Here is a 26,254-nt window from a genome sequence, read left to right as displayed (position 1 = left end):
TCCCGAAGTGCATTATTCTCCGCCTGGAAATGCTGCGATGGGCCCAAGCTTCCAGAGCTCGCCTTTCATTAACGGCTGTCATGCAGTCACATCCTGTCTAATAAAAAGAAGTTTTAAATAAATTTGAGTCACACCTAGCAACTGGGGATGCGTTGTCAAACCAAACCCCGTTACGAATTTTGTGTGTCTGTGTGTGTGTGGGGGGTAATTATTTAAATAACAGCGAGTAGGAAATAATTTCGGAATATCCCAACACTGTTAAAAGAATGAAAAACACGTAGCCACAATTTTGCCATTAAGTAATAAGCGACACATAGGAGATTGTTCACTTTAATAAGTAATATTTACTTTCTTATTCACTCATACTCCACAGATATTAAACATTTGTCAGACTAAATAAATTTTGTACCTATACAATTATGCAAAGGTACAATTGTCATAATACGACCAAGTCTCCCAAGTATAGGCCTATTATCCAATTTCCACAGTACACCATCATAGCGTAATTAAATCATATATAGCTTGTTTTCTTCCCGAAACCCAGTACTACGTATCCGGGTAATGAAAAAGGATGCAAAGCTTTTTATTTAATAAGCAGTCAGTGAGTTTGTGCTGTTTGTTACAGCTGTTTTCACGAAAAAACGATTAGCTACTACTAAAAAAGACGACGTTTTGTCATAGAAGTACAATTTATGTCCAGGTTTGTACAAGCCAGATCACGTCATGTGGTTAGGTAAAAATAAGCTTGTTATGATCGTTTGATTCATAGGCTTAAACACTTGCGATTCATTATGGGTGAAGTTCTTGGCGAAGTTTAATTAATTTGTATTTTGCCCCAATTGCTATGATAATGGCTTGGGTTTTAGCACAAACAAATTAAATTTAAGGCGATTGTGTTAAACTCTTCTATTCTACGCAATATAATAAAGCTACGTCTATCCAGATGCCAAGTTGCCAAAATACGCAGGCAGAGAAATCGGGCATCCTGGATGGCCAATTTACATTATATGTGGATGTTTGCACAATGACATTTTCCACATGAGGGAAGCGCAGTTTGAAACAAACTTGAAAATACACCTCCTGAATATATTCCGTTTGTGATCATATATTGCAGAATGGAAAACGGTACCCACTGATGGGTGCAAGAAGTCTCTCCCAGATCGAGAACACTATTTTAAGATGACCACTATGCCGTTCCAGCTTTCAGTCCATTACAGCTCCAGGAAATGACGGCGGCCAGTTGCTGGCAGAACGCAAGTTAAACCATCTGCGTCTCCACTTTAATGTCAATCTGAAAGAGTTAGCAGACGTTGCAAGTTTAATATGAACCTGTGTATTTTAGACTCACGATGAACTGCTACGTTACGAGGGTAATTAATCCCAATGTTCTTTTCCCACAGTGCCACCAATATAATCGGGGGCGTTATTTACATATGAAAATGTCCGCAGAGAGACGTGTTTATTTTCTGTAACCAAGATATGATGATCGGGGATATAAATCAAGAGAGACAGAGCTGGCACAAATAAAACACTTCGTAATTCACCTGATTCTCCCGTCTCCGAAACAGGTGCCGGCGATACAATAAACGCAAGTCTTTTTGGCAACTCCGAATGGCCAATTAGGGAAGACTGGGAGTGGCGAAAGGCGGGGTTAAGTCGTATAAGTCGTTTACCGGACCAATCCGCTGGCTGGTGGGCGGTGACAGGTCAGCTGGGGGGCGTGTCTCCCGACTGCGAACCGAGGACAGTAATGGCATGGAAATAGCACAGTAATCTGGACGAGCCACTACGCACTGTGGGAACTACGCTACCAGTCTTTGAACTTCTACAGATATTCCCAAAACGGTACCCGGACGAAGAAAATCTAAGCAATTCAGATCTGCGCATCGAAAGTGTTACTTAGAGACGTTTCCGCTATTTCCAGTCGCAAAAGGGATATTTTACTGGACATGTAAATTAAAGGAGTTACTGCCATCCCCAAAATGAAGCTAGCCTTTTTAGTCTGCCTCGGCTTTCTCTTCACTCCTGTGGTTGTACGGGTTAGCTCTTCTCAGTCAGGTGAGTGACAGACCCTCTAATGTTTAGTGCGCAAGATGTTTATTTAGTTGTCACGCTGGGGGGTTATATTCAATTCCGCGTGGACACGCAGCTGTATTGATTCCAGCTGAAATGTGCGACTGTTTTGAACTATAGACACCTCTAGTGGAGTCCGTTTTCCCCCGACTTCTAAAATTTCATAACATTGATCAGTTTTGGAAGTGTTGAATGCTGGAGGTATATATATATATATATATAAAGCTCAACAGCACTGCACTGGTTTAGAAAACAGATTTTGTAATTCACTGTCGTTAGTGCGTCATTGCGTGTCTGCAAAAGTCCGACTTGAAAATCGACTGAATTTGAAGTTTTTCTCTTTTTCCTTAGATAATACCTGCTTTGCGTTTCCTGCAAGTCGGTACTCTGTGCGCTTCCTTTCGTCTGACTGTTTTGAAATGGGTTGTGAGGAATTTCAAATGAGGCTATGCTCTTTCAGCTCCGCACACAGAATGCCATTGTTGAATTAGGAGATCATAAAACATTGAATGTTCGGACACGTGTCCCGAGTATACAAATTAAGCCAGCCTCATTTACTTGGTTATTGTACGCCTTTTCGCATTTGCTGTATGATTTGAGCTGAATTTTCTATTTTTTTACCTTTACACATCTCCGAAAAATCGCTCCGGCGAAATCGATTTTAGTTGGTGGTTTGTAAATATCAGCACTGCAATTTGCAGAGCTGCCTGTAATAGATCGTTTCCTTTCACCAATTATCTATGAAGGTCTAATAGATTATTCTGTTTTAAGGATGTGAAGACATTCAAATGACTTTCAGCACCCTTCTTCGATTTTGTAGACTGCATAATCACCCCAGATTAAGACACCCTACACGGATCATTTTCTTTATTAGTTCATCCTAAAGTTTTAAGACTATGCAGTAAATTTATTAAATAAAACTGACTACCAAGTATCTACACATTTATAAATAAACAACAATAAGTAACAAAGCACAATTTAATCATGTTAAGCACCAGAACCTGAAAATAAACGTTAACACTGCCTTGATCATTAATATTACCTGTAGGCTAGTCGTGGTTACCTGTTTCGCCATTTCAGCCAAAAAACAGAACAATTTTATATGAGGTGCATGATAGTACAGCAGTATTAGGTTATATGAACATACATGGATTGACGTATCTTTTATTAAAATACATAAACGGCTACTTAAATAAGGCAGTTTCAGTTTTGACGCCCTTTAACTCATGCACACGGTTTGTTTAACGCACATGTATCTTTTACCTTGACCTTCAAAACTTTAAAAATACTATTTAACACAAAGACCACATTGTTTGAATGCGGTTTGTGCTCCTTGTTAGCGGCAGGATGACTGTCTGGAATGGCAAAGGACCATATAGTGTGTACAGTGTTGATAAAGTAGTTTAATTTCATAAGCGTTATATATTTATGCATTCTGGAAATGACTAGCGGCTGTGTGTTATTTTATCCATGAGCGTAGTGGTTGTGTATTTGGAAGGATGCGCGCATCCACACGGTGGTGGTATGAGCTGGACACTCGGCTGCCAGAGAGCTCGCTGTCTCCATCGAGGCGGAGGCAAGATCAGCGCGCCGCTGCATCGGCATGCCCCCCCCCCCCGAACGTGTTTACCCGATTACGAGCGTTGTCACCCAACTGGACGCCATGGGTGCCGGGCGAAAGCGAGATGATCTCGCCCCCTCACGTGTGAGCTCATGGGGGTATGTGAGGAATGGGCACCAGGGGAACGCTTCGCTCTCCTTCAGCTACCAGAAACAACGATCAGACGGACGTGACTGTCATTTTTCCATATATAAAAAAAGTTTTATCGCTTAGGGGTACACGGTTCCCCTACGTACGGATGTATCTGCCCCATGACTGCGGATTGATTTGACCATTTGATGTATAATGCATGCGATAATAGCACCAGGAGGATGCAATGAGGGTTTCATGCAAACGAAAGCTGTAGGGTTCCCTAAACTGCGTTTTAAAGTTTGTTCACTCAGTCGGTCTTCACATTAATCCACTTAATAAATCGTAATTCTGTAGTAATTAAGGATGAAATTTGTCATTTTACAGGAGATCAGTTGCCATATCCCGCTTTAATTAAAATTTATAGGCAATATAATTTGGGCCCATATTGTGTTGCTTCGATGGATATAAATTCCGAATAGAATTTTCACGTGATCGCCAACAGCAGTAATTGATTACCTTCTTGTAGGCATATGGGATATGAAGAGCTTGTATACGTACATTTCTAAGTGCGTCACCTGATTTAGGTAAGGATAGCGGTTATTTTTTTCAAACCACTTTTGAATTTTTGAATATAACATTAAAAAATGTAATTTGTGTTGCATAGCATATACGTTTAAGTATTATTAATGACATTACTACTAGCTGCTACTAGGCCTGTATTAACATCAACAACAATAGGCTATTTCTTATTTATTGTCCACCATTCCAGTACAAGGCCATGTAGTTTAAGTGTTGTGATGATGCTGATCTTAGTATATTACGACACCTCTGTCCTTTTAGCAGAAGATCTCCGATAATCGCTTGCATTTTTGCACTTCATGCTTATCGAAGTGATGCAATGGGCTTATGATCTCCGATGGATGACGTGACACGATATCCTTACCTTCAACCAGTTTTTCCGGATCGCATCTTGCTGTGGAGCGCGACGCCCCTGCTACTTCTTTCGGGAAGCCGCCCCGTGTCCCGGTCAGCTATGCACGGATGGGGCCAGTTATCACGCACAGACTTCTGTTTTGGTACATTTGTGTACTATCGATTTTGCTTGAAAAAGTTAAGTAATTGCACATGGTTAAATGATTCACAGATTTGTTGCGACTCGTTGAAATGCGCATGCAGTAAGAAGTATCGTATTCCATCGTGGCCATCGGCAGCATCTCAAACATTTCTAATGGCAATGTTCGTTTTACTGCATATTTGGAGCAAGCTATCAACGTCGCATTTCTTAAATTTATATAATACATCATGAAGCGTTATTTTTAATGATTAGAAGTTTTCTTGTTATTAGTTAAGGGCATTGACTAGAAACCCTAAATTAAAACTACTGGTTCAAGTCCAAGCACAGACCAGGCTGTGGTACGCTTTGTACTGTTATATAATATATAAATGCTTTATAAACAGAATGCTTCAGATATTCATGTTATCTAGAAGCACTTTATCCCGGAAATTAACACTATGTGTTTCTGCCATGGATAAGCTGGAAATGTAATATGGACGAAGTAGGAATGTTGAATTAACTGGTCTATAAAATGGGATGGGCTGTGACGGCCTTTCCAGTCTCCGTCTGCAGTAAATGACAGTGACGTTTGCAGGACGGCGCCACATGAAGCTGCATTCAGGTTGTCCAGTGTCTCGTAGATTGTGATAGGAAAGTAATAGTGTCACCTCCTCCTGGTCCAGGTGATGTAAGTGGGCTTCTTCTGCTAAGGCCTGTTAATCAACGTGTTACCATTACTGCCAATCACACGCACCTGCTTCTCCGCGCCGTGAAGGGCGTCCAGCCACCCCAGACGCGGAGAGAGCGGTGGAGGCAATGAAAAGGAGAGGTGAAACGTCACAGACGTTAACACAGGCTGCCGGAGGGTGACAAGATGCTGATTGAATTGCTTTTAGATGAAACAAATTACCGGGTCCTGGGAAAGCAGAGGTGGGGGTGTGCGGGGGGGCGTGCATGGGGAGGGGGGGGGGAGATGGATATGGGAAGCACTCCCCTGATTCAGTTATTGGAGCTGCTTAATTCCAGAAAATATGAATATTTATGATGTTGATTTCTGAAGGAATTTGAGCTATGCAGCGCATGTGGCGAGGCTTTTGTGGCGAATCAAAAGTTTGCCCTGTCCCTGTCGCAGACGCTCTCATGCACTCTCACACGACACCGTGCAGTCGGCTTCTCACATAAATTATTTTTGCTAGTTTGTTCTGTCCCGTTCGGTCGTTAATTGTTTGGCGAAAAAGGCCGGCAGAAAAATGCAGCTTGTTCACCCTGCGTAACCTGAACCAAATTGATTGCAGCGGTAATAAGAGTAACTGAAACTTTGAGCATGACATAGGATGCTACAGTCCTGATTATAGTTATTAAAACTTTTTTTTTAAAATCAGTTGCAGGAGTACGTATTTGTGCGCTGAGGACACCGGTCAAAGTCTGTCTATTTTTAGAACATATTTCGAATCCACTAACTAGGCAGGCAGTCTGTGAGATCTGTCCAGGCATCGGTTAGACGGCTCTAAATTATAATCAGATTACAGTGTGACATTTACACATTCCCAAAGAAAACTCTGGCTCACAACGACAGAATGCAGAGACGTTATTTGGCTGCTGCTCGCATCGTGATTCTTAGCTTGTCGCCCCATATTGCAGATCCTTGAATCTACAGAGAGCTTAAATCAACAAGCCAGTGATTAGAATCATTTTCTCTTTTTGACACTTGTTTTTTCTACTATCGTACCTTCGGTTTGTAATATATAGTCTTATTTAATGGATATATCACAAAACTACAGAGATAAGCATTTTATATTTCTCTTGGCATACAAATGCAAGACACATGCCTTTCCTTAATAGTTCCAGAATGACACGGCAGTGGCGCTATTTAAACGCTTATTTTTCTTAGACACTTTTAAGCTGTGACTTGTTTTTGTGCCCTAAGCAGCCACGGCGTGCGTGCGTGCGTGCGATGGCACGCACTTGTGACACGCTGTCTGGATGCCACTTCAGCCGTCTGGCTGCACGAAGGGACCTGTTTGCACGTGCGCTTCTCCGGCGGCCGCTTGCCTTTGTAACGGACCACAAACCGTCGGAAACATCTGTTTCAGGGCAGGAGAAATGCCTTCCACTTGCGTGTCACTGGATCGCAGCAGAGCACATGGAAAGCTTAGCATGCAGTTTGCGTACGCCAGGCAAGTTGGGCGATGAGACACAGGCGAGTGCATGAGCGTCGTCCCATGCAGATTAAACTTGGACACAGAGTCGATCGTGCTGAACTTCAGGGACGTATGTTTGTTTGTTCCAGTCTGTGTCACAGGGAGGTTTCTTTTCTGGAGTTCAAAGAACATCCAAATATTTACATGGTGTGACAATACCGCAGTGCAGGAGGGACAAAGGGATGAACTGCTGTCCATATTTCAGTTTTTGTCAAGTACGGGTACTACTCCGTCCCAAGTGAGGGGGGTCACAGTCGCCTCACTCATGGTCACAGTCGCCTCACTCATGGTCATAGTCGTCGCCTTTTGAATGGCCCCTTTGCTTTTGACCTGTGTGACTTTCTCGCTGAATGGAAAGAATGGTTCGTTTTGAATGTGGCTCCCTCTCTTTGCTGGGCCGGTGATTCGTACCCGGGGCCCCAAGTCTTATTTGGGGGAAAAAAATCTAAGCTTTGTCCCTCCCTTTTGACCGAAGGGGTTTTGAAAGGACCCTTTTGCATGTGCATCCCTTTGGTCACCTGTGAAACAGGAAGGGGACTGGCCTGTGTCACCGATCATTTGTGTGTGTGTGTGTGTGTGTGTGGGGGGGGGGGGGGGGGGGGGATAGTGCTGTTTTCTCAGCCACTTCTTAAACTCCTCTCAAAAGTTCCTCCAGACTGTGGGGGTAGGATCATGGCCCATTCCCCCTCTACTCTGGCCCCCACTATGTCACCAGTAGAGTCTGTTGTCGTCCATGAGCGTTTTCGTGACATGTGGCAGCCCGGCAATGCCTTTTGGGGGTCGGAAGCTTCTCGCAGACATGTGCCACTCCTTGAAAAGCCCCCGAAAGTTCATCTCCTCAAAATTATGTGTCGAGACAATTCATTTGCCGAGAAAATGCCCCGTTGGGATTTATTTCCATTCACAAGGCAGCAAATTGCCCTAGTGCTGAAAAAAATGTGAGAAATTCACAAAATGAGCCTTAATATCTTTCTCTTAATTAGTTGTTCTTTTATTGCTTGAGAACTTCAGAGATCAATGGTGAGTGTGAAGCAGGGAGCAGCTGGAGATGCTGTTTTGCCGATGCGAACCAGCGCGTGTGGAAGCACCAGTCACCCCAGAGTGATAGCTAAGCTAAGCTAGCCCTAGCACAGGTGTCTTCTGGTTCCTACCGGAAAAAAACACAGCAGGCACGTCATTACTCAGTCCTCCATCCCGCACGCGCTGAGATTCCGCGCGTCTTCGCCCCCCCCCTGTCTTTCTTTCCCCCCACCCCGGTCCCTCATTCTCTCAGTCACATTAATCCCTGGCAAAATGCAAAGGGGCCAAAAGATGTTAACGGGCTAAAGTCCAGCCAGGTCGGCGACACCTTTATGCGAAAGCGTACCCGCCTTATTAAAACAGCAGTGCGGCTGTTTGCTTAGCCCAGCCATTTTTTCCACACCGTGGACCAACTTATGCCACGGTGAATTTGCAGAGGACCGGGGAGCTGTCGCTGGTCCGCCTGATATCCTGCTTTGGCCCGGCGCAGTAAAACACAGTAAGCTCATTTTGAATGGTTAGAATGGGCAGCAGCTGGAACACCTAGCCTAAGACATTATTAAACGCTGGCCGCTCATGAGCACATTTTTCATGTCCTCCTTCTCGTCCACTCTCCCCGTCGCCTGCAGTCATGCACGTCGGTGGTCCTCATTAAAAGACCTGATCTAGCAAGCGAGTGGTCCAGTCTCTGTCCTCCTTGTGCTTAGATGTGCAGTTCAGGCTTGCAGGATATGATAGAATAAGATGTTCGAGCCAAAAATGTTAAATTACTGGTTTAATATTTCATTTTGCTTCCATCCTGCACATACATCCATCCGACGGGACAAACATTTGAGGTCTCGTGTTTTATGCACGTTTTGATCTGACCCAGTATTTCAGGGCTTTTATAGAGAGCATAGCGAGGATTTCTGTGGTTCTGTGGCAGTGTTCTGTGTGGTCTGGGAGCACGCCGGCCATGCTCTGGGCAGGGGACCGCTGATTCAGCAGGGATGCGTTACGTTAGGAGATAAGAAACTGTGATGTTGAAGAAGGGTTTCCACAAATGGGAGATTTCCTATTACGGAAGATAAATTGTGAGCAACTTGCCCCGAAAGTGTATTATTGTGGTAGTGTGGGGTCACACTAACTCGGCCTGCAGGAATAATTATAATTAATAAATAATGAAGGTTTAAAAAATAAAGAAACCAAAGATAAGAATGAAACGCACCATAGCTCTGTACTGGATAAGTACTACTGGAAGTTACGCTGGTCTTCTTAAAGGGAATCTTCTCAAAGGGAAATCTCCATAGCGGCGCATCTCATCATTGGAATGAACTTGGCTGAGGAATTGCAACGTTTTGTGCTTTATTTGTACTTGCTGCAGGGGGTGGGCTCTTGTGAGGGGGGTGCCGGCTATATCAAGGGCTTGTTGTGGAGAAGCCCAGTGATCGCTGGCTGTAAAGTGGTTTTTAAACAGAGTAGACGACCAGGGGGTTAATAAGGTACGGAGGGGGGGTTCATCCAAGCATAGAGGGGAGACAGGTCGGGGGGGCTAGGTTAGCCAAGGGCACGTGAACAGCCAGGCCTGAGCATGAGCCCATCCTGAGGACAGCGGGAGCCACGCATTCACGCAGCTAAGGATCGGCACAACAAAACGGCTTGGGGGGGGGGGCAGGTTCTTCAACACGGCTGAAGCGATTGACATGGGTAAATGACAGGGAAAGCGAAACATGACATTACTCTTGCTGATGGATGATGTCAGCCAGGCTGAGCATGCGCCCGGGGTTACGAGGCGTTCAGCGGCGGAAGAGGCGCCGTGTCGCTCGGGCCCGAAAAGCCACGGTAAAATATGGAGAAAGACAAACTAGCGCAAATGGCCGAACACAGACACGCGATGCAGTATGCATGAGGCTCTCTGAGGGGCGGTGTCCGTCGGGCACCCCCAGGATTCCACGGGCTTGGGGGGTGAGGTGGACAAGCTCTGTCAGACATCCTGGCGAGGAGCTGCTGGTGGGAGCTGCTGGAGTCGCAGGTCAGGGATGCCCATTGACGTTTATATACAAGGAGTCCAGCCAGAGTCCTTGATGAAATTACACTGTGCTTACAATGTGCTTTGCACCATTAAAATACACTTTAGCTCTCTGGGTTTAATTAAAAGGATAATGTTTACCGAAGGCAAACTCCATTTTCTACAGATAAAAAGAAAGCAAGCGTAAGTTGCTGAACCAGCAGTGGCAGCCTGACTTCTCTGGAGAGGAAGGCTGGTAATAAGCATTAAATCCCAGGGCCCCTACTGTCATATTTGTCTTCAATCTCATACCTGCCAGGGCTGGGGGGGGGGTCACCTTTCTGTCAATATAGAAGTTTTAAAGCAGGCGATGAAAATGTGTCCTGTTTCTCACTTGGAAGAAGTGGTCTGTGGGTATTACAGTGTGTACAGTGCCTATGTGTGTGTGTGTGTGTGTGTGTGTGTGTGTGTGTGTGCTTTTGCATGTGCATGCAACTATGCTTTTTGCAGGTATGTGTGAGTCTGTCTTTTGCCCATTTTTTACCCACAGTTGGCCCATTCAACTCGGTGACGTGATTTAGAAGCCAGTCTTATGGTGGAAAGGTTGTGGGTTCAAATCTCAGGACCTGTTCCTGGGCAAGGTTGCTTTAAATCCTTTAAGCCTTAAAGGGAAAAGTTCTTCCGCATAACTGAGCTTCAGCTAAAGCTGCATGTTATTCTGGTCCTGCTGTGCAAATTACAGCCAATGTGATAGAAGGTGGGTTATGCTGACTGGGAGAATGGAATTCTGGGTAACTTAAAGAACCCTGGTTGTTCTAACTGCAATCGTCTTAATCCCCAACATGAAAACTCCAATTTACGTTTTATTTATTGAGCCGATGCTTTTATCCAAAGCAACATTTCTTTTTGAGAAAGATGGCTCATCAGTCCCTAGAGTAGTTGGGGGTTACAGGCCTTGCTCAGGGGCCCAGTGGTGAAACCACCCTGGCGAGTCTGGGATTTGAACCAGCACCCTTCCGAGCTCAGACACGGCATCCCAAGCAATTGAGTCACACCAACAGCTTGCCATTCCATTCCATTCACATCTGTATCACGCTACTGTACATCTCTACTGGGCCTATTCAGAATCGAGACTGTCAGCGTGCAATTAGGGATGCCTGGCGCTCTGGTTTGCTTAATTTTTTTTGTACACGCGGCCCTCAGAAGATTAAGCAGAAGCTATTCCCATCAGCGGGTGACAAAGGAGCAGCTCAGAGCCCGGCCTGTGATTGACAACGTCACCCCACTAGTCCTGCGCCACTTCGTTGAGTTAGTCGGCCTGAATAGCGGCTCTTCTGAAGCTCGCTGCCTTCATCTTTCCCTTTGTAACGACAACAAAGGGACGGATTAGAATGACAATAAAATTAGTCTAATCTTCACAAAAGCACACCCATTACCACAAGCCAGGGAAGGGAAACGGGCTAATTGTGTGTCTGTAATTCCTGGGTTGGGGCTGTTGTTCTCTCTGAAGTGGTCAACAGCTCTAAGTGATTTGTTTTATTTCCCCTTTTTCTTGCATGTATTTTGTGAATAATTGGATAAACCCTGAGAATAATAGGCTGTCAAACACAGAGTAAAAAAAAGAAGAAACAGTAATTCATGTTCTAAGCATCTCTTCATGGTATTTTATTAAGATGTACTGAGTTTTTTTGTATCATCTTTTAAAATACAAATGTTAAGTGTTGAATTCCACGTTGGCTGGCAGAATGTACATTAATAGTGATGAAATCTGCCTTATTCCCAAAGGGATTTAGATTCGAGTTCCGTGTTGAATCCCTTGGCTCATCTCCCTTGCCTTGTCTGGATTCTTTTACTCTACAAAAATGAATTTATTTGCAAAGTTGAAATTTCCGCGATGGGTTGGTGCCCCATCCGGGGCTGTTCCCTGCCTTGCGCCTGTAGCCTCTTGGATAGGCTCCGGACCCCACCCCCCCCCCAGCCCAGCACGCCTGAATAGGATAAGAGGGTTCAGAAAAAGGATGGATTGATGGATGGAATTTGAAATTTTAGCCAGTGGCAGTGGGACCAGTAGCAGGTAAGGATCTCTTAACTGGAAAGTTGCTGGTTTGACTCGCAGGTAGGAGCCTGGCACTGTGTCCCTGCAAGCGATGCGTGTTTCAGAATAAAACACACCTCAGTCATATGAGGTGATACTTGTCAGCGGAGCCACTAAATATGGAGGAAAACAGTCCTGAATGAACAATGAGTCCCGTGGCTGTGGGACGGTCACCGTAGGAGACAAGCGTGAAGGTGACGTATGGAGCTGTGAAAGGCTCTCAGTGCTCTTCCTGTCGGGCCCCACCTACAGACGACACGCACGGTGCGGGGACAGCGGCCCCCAGGGTCCCGATGGCCCTCCGCTTCCTAATGGCTCCACTTGTATTTTAATGAATGGATGTGGCGTGAAAAATGGCGGCGAAGGCATTAAGGAAGGAGAGAGCAGGTAGCATGGGAGGCAGGGAGAGCGGGCGAGAGCGGGCGAGAGCGGGCGGGAGCGCCTGTGTTTCCGGGAGGTAAGACCAGAGCGCGTTTGTTGTTGAGGAGAGCGCGTGTTCCGTGTATGTCAGAGTGTGTGCGAGCATCTGAGCAAGCGACAGAGATGAATAATGTATGCCTGTCCTGTCCAATTGGTTGGACTTCCCTGCCCCGTACGTGAGGCTAAGTCATACTCGTGCCCCCAGTCATTAACGAAGCCCCGTGCCCCCGCAGAGCATTATGGGAACAGCAGCACAGAGCGGAGATGGGAACCTGCTCGGTTACACTTATTTATGGACTGGGGGGCCGGAAGCTTCCAGAGGGTTCTGAGTGATGTCGCCACGGAGCGGCACACGGGAGCTGAATGGTAAGCACCCCCGGGGATGTCAGCCGTGTGTGTGCCCCCCGAAGGGCTGGGACCCCATCCCGGGCTGGGTTCTGTACCTCCATGACCCTGCATAGGACAATCCGATGTGGAAGATTGATGGATGGAGAGATTTTCAATGGTGCTTCACTGTCAAATCCTGAAAGTAAATTTCCCTGTGGTAGCTGTGTATGTCAGCAGATAAGAGCGTCAGAATGAGATGCTTCATGGCTGAGGGAGGGTCCTCCCGTGGTGGGTCAGTGGGGCTTTGCTGATGATGGACTGGGCCCGATCCACCCCTCCAGACTCCGGGTGTCACCCTCCTGGCCCAGTGGGCCCAGTGAGCCACACTTTCCTGCACTTTGCGTCCCGTCCAGACAGGAGTCATTTCCGGACAGCTACGCCAGTCTGGGCTAATGGTGAGCCCTAGTGCTGAGCTGAATGGACATTTCAAGCTGTGAGAGTGTTTTTTTTGGAAATGGAGAATAAGGACCTTTGTCTGTTTTCCAGTGAAAAGATCTCCATCCCTTTTTATCCCGAGAGAGAGAGAGAGAGAGAGCGGGCGAGAGAGCCAACGCGAGCCCAATGTCGAGGTGGCCATGTTCTCTCCGCTGTGGCCGTTTACCTGTGACAGCTGCACTCCATCTTAGGCCTCTCTGAAGCCCCCCCACGCCCCCCACCACCACTCAGGGAGAAAAAAAGACAGCACTGTCCGCACGTGTTTAATGATCAGTGTGTTGCTGGGAGAATTCTGGGCTGGCCAGCACCAAAGCCTGCGTTCTGATCCGCCGAAGGCCCCCCCGGCCCGCCAACTAGCCCCTACCGTGACCCCTCCCAGTGTAGCAGCATCAGCAGCATAGAGTGAAAAACAATCAAATGGGGCGAGGGCCTCTAATTTTAACTGGGGTGACTTTGCGGTGGGGGGGGGGGAGGCGGGCAGAGATTGAAAGGGCAGCACAGGGGTCCCCAGGAGCCAGACCCCGGGAGGCGTAAGACGTGAGTCCCAGCCGCTCCAATTAATCACCCTGGCCCAGGGGAGACTGATGCTCTCCCGCTCCTCTCAGCCCTCCCTCCATTACCCTGCGGCTCCCTCTGCAGGAGGCGCAGGAGAAACATCAGTCAGCTTCCCCGAAGACCATACAAACCCGAAAAACTCACCGGGTTGGGTGGTCGATAGATATTGTCTTCCCTCGTCCCCGCTGTACAAACGGCCCTGTCGCGGTGTATCTGTGTCTGCTCTGTATCCACGGGAGGATCCCACCATGCCTTTTTACCCTCGAATCCTGTAGGGAAGACAGCCCAAGTGCTATAAGGATCGGCCAGCAGGGTGCATGGTGGTCAGAGGCATGAGCTGGTGACTAAGTGGCTGTATGAGCACGGTGGCTCAGTGCATATCCAGGTGTGTGTCTGGATTTAAAGGCCCCTTGAGCGTTCACATCCCTCCGGCAGGAGAGTGACTCACTCGCAGTCGGGCTACTGAAGATCGTTGTTCCAATGTCAAATTACTGGAATGGAGACTTGGCGCGTCTGACCCATACCCAACTCATTCCCCTTGTCCGTGTCTGTGTGTGCGTGTCTATTTGTGTGTGTGTGTGTGTGTGTGTGTGTGTGTGTGTGTGTGTCGAGATGACGGCCGCCTGGGCAGGGGGGACCGTCCGTGTTTGGCGCGCTGGTCCCAACTTTCAGCTTTCCAGCTGGATCTGGCTTCTGTTTATCGCCGCCTAAGATCAGCGAGGACCGCGGCTCCGACGGGAGACGCGATTCAAATAAGCAGCGCGTGCCGTTTTCGAAGGTTCCCCGGAGGAAAAGACACCGCCAGGCCCCCCCCAAACGGAACACAAGCAGGGAATGAAATTAGGCAGATGAATAAAACATTTGCTAATTATCCACTTTCTATCGGAGAAGCCAGCCTGGATCCCAGCACTGTTTATCAGAAGTTATCATTGATTTTTGCTTTTACGTTTATTCAGAATTGTGGCTGTTCAGGGACAGGTCAGTCTCTCTCAGAGCATGTGTTACAGTGAAGCGCTGGATCGCTGCAGATGTACTTTATACTGGGCACCGTAATGTGAAGCACATGTTTGTGTCACATGACAGCGTCCGGTTTCTCTGGTCCATACCGGTTTGTTTAGACAAGACAGCACACACACACCCACAGAACCTGTCCTGTTTGTCTTCTTCTTTGGTCGACATCTTCCCTTGCTCCAGCTAAGCTGCTTTTAATTGGCATCACATTCTGATGTTTATGCGTGTTGGACGGTGGCCAAGTCCTGTGACCTGTGTGACCTCTTGCTGAGTTTGGTTGCATCGGCCTGCGTCAGAATCCAGCTTCATCGTCGGCGCGAGAGAACACTGGTGTGTGTCTGCATTTGTTTGTGTGTCGGCGAGTGTTTGTGTGTGTGCACAACTGCGTCTATGTCTCTGTTTGCATGTGTAATAATGAATGCGCATGTGTTACCTCTATATCATTAACATTTGCGTGCAGGTGCATGTGTATGTAAAAACCGGGAGGAACACAGCTGACAATGGGCGTCTGGTTCTGTCAAGGCAAATATGCATGATAATCAATGCAAGTGCACTAAATTATTGAACACGGACTGAATATCTGAGCAGGGATCAGCGAGTGATTCTGCTTGGGCTGGTTCCCACTGTGTCTGCCTCCGTGTCTCTGCTGCAGCTGCTACAGTACCTGCAGCTCACGCAGGGTTTTTGTAAACGTCACGAGCTGCCTATAGGGGGAGCCACTAAGTCTGACCTCTCTGACCCACGGTATGCTTCCCCTATGTGGTGGCACTGCCTTTGGAGGCCTTCTTGGTAGTCTAGCTGGTGTTTGTCCTAGAGCCCTGAGTGTTGTAAACACAACACCAATATGGGGGCCTTGCCCTCTCGAGGCTGTCCTGACTTTTGCCCGTTTGCGGTCTGAGCACAGGCTGTTTCTGGTACAGAACACGCATGTAACCCAGCCAAGTTGCCTGTGCTGAAACGGACTCCGGCACAGCCACACACACACATACATGTGACGCACACACATGTAGGAACGCGCGCAGGTGACGTGACGTGGTGAAGGCCTGCCAAAGGCTTCCGGCACTCGAAAGAAAAATGCTATAGTGGGAGCCGGGGCGGATTTCATCGCCGTCCCACTGCCGCATTAAAGGGGCCGTATGCAGGGAGGGGCTGCTGGGAATTCTCTCCCCGCTCCTCATACATAAGGTATCAGGCCACGTCTGGCAGGTTACCCTTCTCTGGGGCTCCTGATTCCGATGGGCTCTTCACGGCCAGACCGCCTACACTTCACGCTCAGGGGGATGAGGTGCGGTGGGTGTGGACCGTGCCACGTCTCAGACTCTAGCTGGGGTCCCATTGGCGCCGGGGTGTCTACAGAACTGCCCGTCCGCGGTGTCTGTCACCTTCACATTGTCTCGCTCTGTCTCTCTCACCCATTTTTCACTCATAAACCGCCACCCCCCCCCCCCCACACACACACTCCTCACATGAAATGATCAGCACCTCATCCACTGGGATGTGGTAAACATTAATGTAATGTCACGCAGACCATAAGACCCCTGCTCAGTGATGAGCTGGAGGCTGTGCCGCCGCATGATTAATCTGCAGTGGAGGGGGGGGTCAGCTGATGGTGGAGGACAAACCCCTGCACCCCCACCCCACAATATGCCCCGCCAGCTCGCTGGGGTTAGGGGCCGTCTGAGTGAGTGGGGCCATCTTTTCTCAGAATACTGCCTGCTAATCATGCATCGTTCTTTATGCTTGTACTTTATACTCATATATACTCATATACTCATACTCTGTGCATCATACCCTGTATTCATACTTTATCATTTTTTTGCTCATATTGTGTGTACCCTCTGCTAATACTGTGTTTATCATACTGTGTCTGTCGTACTGTATTTTTCATCATTGTACTCATACTACTCATTATACTCATACTCTGTCATTCTTTAATATTTAAGGTCCATGTATCATATCCCTGTACTTCTGCTCTGTTTGTCACGCTTTGTACTCATTCCGTGTAGCTTATTTTTGGACCTTTCAGCCTGGGTAATCAGCGGCTCCATCTTCCATTTCTGAATGTTGCCTGGAGCAGATGAGGCCTAACAGACCCTGGGAAGGTTTTGAAATCGTGCCTTTAAGCACATAAGTTCCTGAGATGGTTCCGTCCAGAAGGGTTGGGGTGCTTTCCGTTGTTGTGTCCGATTAGCAGTGACTCAGAACCGAACTCCCTCTGATGTTCTGTGGTCTGGTGTGTATGTACATCCAAGCTTATTGGCGACCACTTCCAAACAGGAGGGGACGCCCCGCCCAAGACATAAAAGTACCTTTTTCTGGAGGAGGGGGTGGGCAGGCTGGTGCAGGAGGGGCAGTAATTTTCTCCTCTCGGCCACCTTCTGCTTCAGCTTCAGCTAAATTAAGCGAGTCGGCCCGACAGTGCGGCTACTGAGCAGGACGGGTCGGGGGGGGGGGAGGGGGGGTTCGCTTGCTTGTCCCCGTACAGGCTGCTCATGTCCTGTTGCTCTGAATTCTGCTAATAACAAAAAAACTTTTTTGGGGGCTGCAACCAAAAAAACAATGTTGTCATGATTATATTCATATGTAGGGGTAATGCGGTGTGTTCGCAGTGAACCCTCACACCTTCAAGGTAATGGGTTTGGTCCCTGCCCAGGACCCTGTATGTGTGGCGTTTCCTGTGTTTTCTGGCTTTCCTCTGGGCGCTCCTCTCACTTCCTGCAGTCAAAAACCATGTCGTTACTCAGACTGCTATCTTTAGCTTGCCTGTGATGTGTGACGGTGTGTGCAAGTGCGTGTGACCTGTGATGGACTGGAGTCCTACCCAGGGTGTCCCCAGCCTTGTGCCCTTTGCATTCTGGGATAGGTTTCAGGCTCAATGCAACCATGTATTGGAAGTGCAGCTATGGAGGAGCGATGAATGGATGGGTATAAAAATTTGAGAAGATGGAGTATTCATCAGTAGGTATATTCATTTTCTGGTCTACACCACAGGAACCGTGGGGATGCCCACTGTCCGCCGGGCTGCTCATAGAGGTTCCAGTAAGAGGTTTAAGTAACAGTTCACACAGGTTCTTCCATGTCCTGGCATGTCATCTGCCAAGAAGTGACCCACAGGTTGGAGGACGATGAAAAATGAGCCTCTTTTCATTTCCAAAACGGAGCCGTAGTGTGTTTCACCTCCTCGGCCCATAGTGGTACGTAATGTCAGTGCGTATAATGGAAACGCGTAATAAGAAGCGACTGCGAATGAAGGTTAAATCACTGGCGAGTAGCGAAATGTGTATCTGGCAGGAGAGCCGTCCAGGTAATGACGGAAAGTGGATTGGTATGCTAACGGGAGACGCGCTAATGAATGAGTAAATGAATGTTAAAAAACATCTTGATTTCCAGGTACCGGGATAGCCATATGCTGGGGGGGGGGGGGGGGGGGGGGTAAATTTTGCTGTGTGCATTTGGAAATTGGATTAAATGTTTTGTTTGACAGACCACCCCCTACCCCCCCCCCCCTCCACAGACTCCTGAAACACACACACACACTGATGTACACCCCCATCCAGAAGAAATGTCCCAGGGATTCTCGTCGGCTGTCAGACTGGCATCTCTGACAGGATGTCTGGCTAAAAGGCCATGCTCGGCTTGGCCTGGGATCGTTTCACTGTACACTGTCAGTCAGACGCTTTTTTTTCAGCCAACCCCGCCTATTACTCCACGCCTATTTAATCCAGCTACCTGCTTTGTTATTTTTAGGGAATCGCGGTAACCGAGAGGTACGCTCAGAATTAAGGAAACATCTTAAAATCGAGTCTCGCACGTCAGAAACGAGAAACGAGGTTTGATTCTTAAAAGTTTCTCCGATCATTATCAGCAAAGGAATGAAAGTCTTCGCAGGTGAACTTCTCTGCGTCCTTTGAGATCGTCACAGTGTTTGGCGGGAAGAGGAAATGCCCGGTTATCGGGATTTGCCAGGCGATTTGTAACTCTTCTGGTAATTTGATTTGACTCTAATTTGATTAGAATCCAGTGTAGATGGTGCCATTGCAGCTGGTGAGTCGCCTGAAGCATGTTGTTAGCTGTTCATCATGCTGATTTAAATAGATCTGAGAGAGCTAACAGGAAGCCCCGTTTGTTCATCTGGATGCCCAGGGTCCAGGCAATCGAGTATCCTGTTAAGAATCCGTCCATTACGTAAGTGTGCACACATTTCATTTATTAGGTGTGACGTAAACTAATGCAGGGAGGGGAACCTAGTTTGTTTGAGGATCTTATCAAAAGAGGCAATACCTAGATATCGCAGAAGAGAAAGTGCAGGCAGTATTGTACCCCTTTTAAGCAAAACACTGTACTCTAACCCGGGTATTGCCACCATTGTCCAAAGACATGCTAAGCTAATTGCCATCCCTGAATTAACCACAGAGCCAGAGAGCAGGGGAGCCCAACTCCAGTCCTGGGGGGCCGGAGCCCTGCACATTTTTGGGTTTCCCCTCATTTAACACAACTGATTCAACTACTTGTGCTAATTGCCACACAGCTCTTGAGCTGAATCATTTATGGTGGAACTGGGAAAGAACTAAGCTAAACAGGGCTCCGGCCCCCCAGGACTGGAGTTGGGCACCCCTGCCATCGAGTATGGCTCATGGGAGTTTTTCTTACGCAAAAATATTCTGATGGCAAAGTGAAAAATGATTGGTTCATAGAGATAACCAATCCAATTTTAGAGGAGGTGGGTCTAAGCAACTACAGGAGGTGGGATCAAGATTTCTGGTTGGTTGGCCCCGCCTCCTCTAGTTGCTTGCACCCACCTCCTCTACAATCTGATTGGTTTTCTCTCTGAGCAAATCATTTTTCATTCTGGCCTTAGTACATTTTTATATAAGTAAAACTCCCCCAAGCTAGAGTATCACTGTGTGTATGGTTGCCCAGGGATCTCATCCTGCCTGTTCCCCTGATTTGTACCCTGTGCTGCCTGGGATAGGATCCAGGCCCTCCCTGACCTGGTACTGGGTAAGCAGTTAGGATATGGATGCTTATTTCTCCCATCAAAATGCCAATTCTGCTTGCATTGTTTTTGCTGTAAAAAATCAGTGCAACACAATTTATTCTGCTATACATGTACTCAGTTTCACACATCTAAATGCATTTTGTTTACTTAAATGATCTGACAATTATTACAGGTGGATATAGTTCGTGTTTCAGGGACAGGAAGGGACATGCAGAAGGACTGTTTATGAAAGGACTGATTGAATAATTTAAGACCACATGCTGTATCTGTTGAAGACTTGTTTAGGTCAGAATAAAGAAAACATTGCTTCATACATACCATAGTGAGAGTTTGCAGTGTAGGGCAATTCCACAGCAGAGGTAATTCTGTTACCAAAATGTCATGAATTTGGTGAAGGGTGCATCCCATAATGCAGTATAATTTGATAGCTGGGAACTGATGGTATTTCAAGCAATGCAAGTCAGTTCTTTTCAAACTGTAGCCCGATTTTCTTATGACTGTAATTACATTATGGTACAAATATTCTATAATATGATACAGAGGTATTAGATTATGTCTATTCTCAATTTATTTTATATAAGAACTTGAAGATCACAGCGGAGACCACAGAAGATACAAAGACCATGGTGGACTCCATGAATCAGTCCTGGAGGTGTTTGCCGTGTTACTGCCATAACATGCGATGCCTTGTTGTTGCATCCCATACTTTGTGTCTATACTGCCCCCCCCCCACCACCCAGAAAACAGGACAGAAACAAACATAAATTCCCCTCTTCTCAAGTGACAGGCACCGCAGTTTGGCGTTCATAGCAACCTGATCGATCTTGCTTTGCACACCGCTAAGCTACGCTGGGCTAACCTTCGGTGTGCTTTGAGGGAAAGGGCCATTTTTCAAGCGGGAGGGGGGGGGGGGGGGAATCGTCCCCTGGCAGATTTATGGGCCCCACCACAATTGCCGGTTTTCTGCTGCATGTCCTGCAAAGCACGGCAGATTCTAATAATCACCGCCGTATCGCTCCGAAGCGACAGCAGGCGGTCAAATAAATGTTCGCCATGTGACCTTTGAGGGAGTGGCTGGCCTGTGGGCGGGGCTTCAACAGCTGTGTTCAGAAGGAAAGATGGAAATGCATCTTTTCACATCGCAAGATGAGCTGCCACTGTGTGGTAACCGGGTAAAAAATACTGAAAAGAGCAGAATATCTAAGAGTATTGAAGAGTCGGTGAAAAATAGTGCAAACCGGCAATAGTGATAACTGTTTACTGTAAGAAGAGTATTTCCCTGATTGCACCAATATGGCTCCTTTTATCCATATACAGCAAGGCCAGCTGAGAATCACTGCACATGTCGCATGCGGTATGGCGCTCTGTCTTTGTTTGTGGGCTCTGAGAGGCTAACGTGTCTATAAGACACATTTTGTTTTAATTAATTAACTAAATTTATGGAGTGAATTTATAAATATTGCTGTGTGCTCATCGGACAATGATGGGCAGTACCGTGGAATTCAGTGTATTGTTGCTATTATAGAAGGGAAGATCTTGTACACATTGCATTTTGAGGTATAAAGGTATAGAATTTTTAAGGTGCTTTAAATTTTCTCTGCACCACCCTTAATCGCCGTATTGTTGAAGTACGACGTCTGCTTTGTGGCGTGTGTGTGTGTGAGGGTCCATTTTAACAGTCTAAAGTAGGGCTCAGTGTCCAGCTTTGGAACTCGTCCCCTAATTAGTCAGATTAGCGTCAGATCAAAGCAGCCAATTATGAGGGGTGCTTTGAATCCAGGCAGGAGGGAGGCTCTCAGTATGGAGGGAGAGCGGTTTGAGACTGTGGATCAGCCAAGCTGTGCCCAAGCCCGGCTCCCAGGTGGTCCTCCCTCATTACACACACACACACAATCAGACACACACACGCATGCATGCACGCACACACAGACACACGCATGCATGCACTCACACACACAGACACACACACAAATGCATGCCTGCACACGTACACACACACACAATCAGACTAACACGTAATCAGACACACACACACACACACACATATTCATATCAGTATGGGGACTCTACATTAATTTCTATGGGAAAACCCTAATCCCAACACTGTCAACCTTAACCCCTACCCAGCCCTAACCTTCACCATAAGTAACCAAACAAAATACAAGACTTAATTTTTAATTTTTTGACTGCAGTCACTGATTTTTATAAAATTGGTCCCCACAATATAAGGTATACCTGGACTACACTCTCTCACACACACACACACACACACACAAGTTGGTCTTCCTATCTAAATGGGAGAAACCCTATCTCTATGGGAAAAACCCTAAACCCAATCATGACACCCTTAACCCCTACCCATCCTTAACCTTAAACATAAGTAACCAACCCAAATACAAGACTTTTGGCATTTTTACTTTTTTGATTGCATTCACAGATTCTTATAAACCTGAGGTTATCCAAATGGGGACCTCAAAAGATGTCCCCAAAAGTAGGGATATTTCAGGTTTTACTATACTTTGGGGACAAATTGGTCTATGCAAACCCACACACACACACACACTTACATATATAAGGGGATTAGAGTTAACAGTTTGCTGGCTTGTTTCAGGCTTCCACTAACCTACACAACAAAACACGTTAAGCTGTTAAGCTTTTCCGTCATGCAGATCATGCCCTATCTAGGAGGAATAAGTAAAAAGGTAAGAGAACGTGCTGTTTGATAAGGAAAAGATTTCAAAGCTCATGTGAGAGGATGATGGAATCAAAGTGAATCGAAGGCCCATTTTTTGTTTTTTGATTGCATTCACAGATTTTTATAAAATTGAGATTATCCTTGTGGGGGCCTGAAAAACTGTCCCCACAAGGTAAAAGGTTGCAGGTTTTTATCACATTGTGGGGAAATATGCTCCCTACAATGTAATAATTACAGAGAGACGCACACATTCACATACACACAAAGACACACACACACACACTCAGAGGATCTAAGGAGACAGTTTATCATGTCGGGTCCGGCTGATACGGGTGAGCAGACCTTTTGACACGTCTCTGTGTGTTTCACCGATATGCTCAAAAAGGAAGCCATTTTTCTATATCTGCATCTTTGGCCCCTAACCCTCCGTCTGTGGGATGTAAGGCAGTGGGCTCTCTGGCGCCCCCTTCAGATTGATGCATTTGTCTGGCTCACGTTTTGTAGCAGGTGGAATGCATCCATCTTCAAGGCACCACTGCTGGCCAGGGTCACGGGGTCGCACAGGAATATGCAATAGTGTTAATTTCGTCACCTATTTTTAATTTAGTCTTAGTCTTAGTCTTGTGCCAAATGTCCTTGTTAGTTTTAGTCATATTTAGTCATTCACATATCTTTTTTTGTTAGTCAAGTTTTAGTCGACTAAAAGTCTCGTCATTTTAGTCTAGTTTTAGTCAAAAGAAAACTCAAGGTATCTTGGTCAAGTTTTAGTCGACTAAAAGTCTTTTAATTTTAGTCTAGTTTTAGTCAAAAAAGAACTCAATATATTTTAGTCTAGCTTTAGTCAAAAAATTGTAGTCTTTTTTAAAATAACACATTATTACTGAGATTATTACTGATACACATTTCAGTAAAAAAAAAGTGTTTCACATATCTCAAACATTGGTTAAATGTCATAATTACCTGACAAAATACACTTGTTGAATGATTTTTGTTGAATGCAAATGTTAAACGTGTCTGGTTTTCAATTTCTGATTTAGGAGACACATTCACAAATGATTAACCTGTTCTGAAGAGCATTTTATTTTAACCAACACAATTCAAAAGCTGGGTCCCAACAGACTCCGACTGACAACTTAAGTTACAAAGATGTCGTTTAAGGTTGGTGGTGTTTTCCCCGAAATTCTTTGTCCGCAATGTTTCCCGTCAGTTATGATGACACATTCTGACTTTTTGTCAGTATCATTGTACTTAAAATGCGACCAAATATCGAGCCTCTTCCTTCGACCTAGCATGTCGTCGTCGCTCGTCACTCGTGTTCGCTTTGTGTGTTGTGTGTTCAGCAGGAGTATGAGACCTGTAACTTGAGCAACAGCGCGAAGCCGCGAAATCGTTCTGAATATTTTAAAGCCGTAACAGCTGATGAAAAAGCAGAGACGATTGTAGACGAAAATGAAGAGAGATTTTATCTTAGTTTTTATTTTATGCAAAACATTTTCGTCTCGTCTTTTTTCGTCAACAATAATCCATGTTAATTTAGTCTTAGTCAGCGTTTTTGGACAGTGGTGCAGTCTTGTCATCGTCTCGTCTTAGTCATGAAAAAAAAGGTCGTTGACGAACATATTTCGTCTCGTCTCGTCTGACGAAATTAACACTAATATGCAAGGGGAGAACATGATTATTCAGAATGTCAGGTTGGCTTCGCTTTCTGCCTCAGAAAATGCTGGGTTTTTTGGGTGTCTGGTGACCGTTGTGACCCTGCATCTCATCTGCTAGGGTCTCATTCTCATTCATGCTGTCCTGCTGCATTTGTGGCCGTTGATGAAGACCTGAAGAGATCCTGGGCTAAGCCAGGCTGGACTGACCTCTCTCACCACAGCAAAACAGAGCTAAGTTCTCAGAAGCTATTCGTCTTACAGAGAGATAAAGGTTTTCAGTGGAACGGAATCACAGACTCGCCTGCAAGTATATGAGACAGCTTTTTTGTAGGTAATAGGGTACACCCTGTACTCATAGTCCAACTGTGCTTAGAGATGATCAGCCCATCTCCAGCGTTTAAAGGACAGCTTTGGCTCTGATGGGATGAACATTGTTTATTACTCGAAAGGTGCTTGGTAAGTGACTGGCGAACCTCAGCCCTGCTGTACAGATGGGTGTTTTCTTGGAAGCAGTTTTATCTTATCAGTGCGCAGGAACCATGCGGTATGGCAGCATCAATCCGTGACTCCTCACTCAGAAATACAATTCATTCAGCACTATGCCCCCTGCCTGGAGCGAATCCAGCTCGGTAGTCGCTGTGAGGACCGGAGTAGTATGCTGGCCTGCATGGTTTGTGAGTGTTGTTTACTCATGGGAGTTTTGCTTACACAAAAATGTTCTGAGGGCAGACTGAGAAATGATTGGTTCAGAGAGATAACCAATCAGATTGTATAAGAAGTTGGTCCAAGCAAGTGGAAGAGATGGGACCAAGACAACTGATTGGTTGGTCTTGCCTCCTCAACTCTTCTACAATCTGATTGGTTATCTCAATGAACCAATCATTTTTTGTTCTACTCTTAGGACATTTTTGTATAACATTTTGGATCCGCCAAAATGTATAGCTTATGAATGTTAGCATTAACCGAGTTCTGATCCTCAACCATCAAGATTACCTGGATCAGAAAGCTAATATGGGTAACCTCTGTACAGCTGTAGACTGCAAGCCCCTCCACTGGATGGGGATCTGTATTGCATTCTGTTTCAGTGAGGACTGCCACCCGCCCCTGCGAGGTTAATTGCTGCCTGTGCAGGAGATCGCCGCATAGTTAGCACCCAGTAAATTGAAATCCATTCATTGCGACGAGCAAACATTGGGATCTTGACCCGAATTTCCATTGGTCAGGCTAGGCAGTCTGAGGCAAGGGTAATGAAAGGAAGTGAGATCGACATTCATTTAGGGAAAATCGTCCCCACTTTGTGTTCAATAACGCAACAGTAAATATTTTTTTGTTATCCCACTCTAACCTTACACAGTTGCAGGGATGCCATACAAAAACTTTTGTTCAAAAAGGACTCCCCCCAATCGCAATTTAAAGGTCTGCCTGTTTAAACAGTGCAAACCACAACCCCATAACCTGTAGGTGCTGTTGCAGAGTGCCACCTAGAACCCACATCTGGCGGTGTTCATCTAACCCACATTACACCTGCCCCCACCAGTCAGGAACCTACAGCAAGGCCTGTTCCAGTGAACCTCAGTCCGGATGCCAATGCAGTGCACTGCAAACCAGGTGCAGATGCAGTGCCTTCAGCTGCTTCCCTAGCTGTTTGCAGATAGATCCATTCATACTGCAGTTTAAATATCTTGCTCCTTCTTAAGCTTAAACTAGTAATCGTCCAGTTATGAGTCCTTAACCACAGCAGAACCAGTTGTCCTATAGCACACACAGACAATTACACACAATTGTTTTTAATGTAAGGACTGCCGACTGACTGAAAGAAACTTGTGATTTATAACACCGTGAGCAAAACCTATTTAAATAGCCTTTTGGAGAGGTACAGATCCCTACATGGGGTGACATGGTGGCATTTGGTTAGCACTGTTGCCTCACAAGGACCAGGGTTCGAGCCTCCCCCATGGCTCCATGTGTGGAGCT

At 46.3% G+C, this 26,254-nt stretch overlaps 1 protein-coding gene across 1 annotated transcript in view; it reads left to right on the top strand.

The window, feature by feature from the left end:
* The first annotated feature begins 1,739 nt into the window (after nucleotides 1–1,739).
* Nucleotides 1,740–26,254, top strand: part of LOC111852228 (receptor tyrosine-protein kinase erbB-4-like) — a 229,173-nt gene continuing 204,658 nt past the window's right edge. Inside the window, exon 1 of the mRNA XM_072700352.1 lies at nucleotides 1,740–2,058. Coding sequence (XP_072556453.1) covers nucleotides 1,983–2,058 — 76 coding nt within the window. The 5' untranslated portion in view covers nucleotides 1,740–1,982. The remainder of the gene's footprint in view (nucleotides 2,059–26,254) is intronic.

The sequence above is a fragment of the Paramormyrops kingsleyae genome, chromosome 16, assembly GCF_048594095.1.
Source record: "Paramormyrops kingsleyae isolate MSU_618 chromosome 16, PKINGS_0.4, whole genome shotgun sequence".
NCBI classification, from domain to species: Eukaryota; Metazoa; Chordata; class Actinopteri; order Osteoglossiformes; family Mormyridae; genus Paramormyrops; species Paramormyrops kingsleyae.
This window is presented reverse-complemented; position numbering and strand designations above follow the sequence as displayed.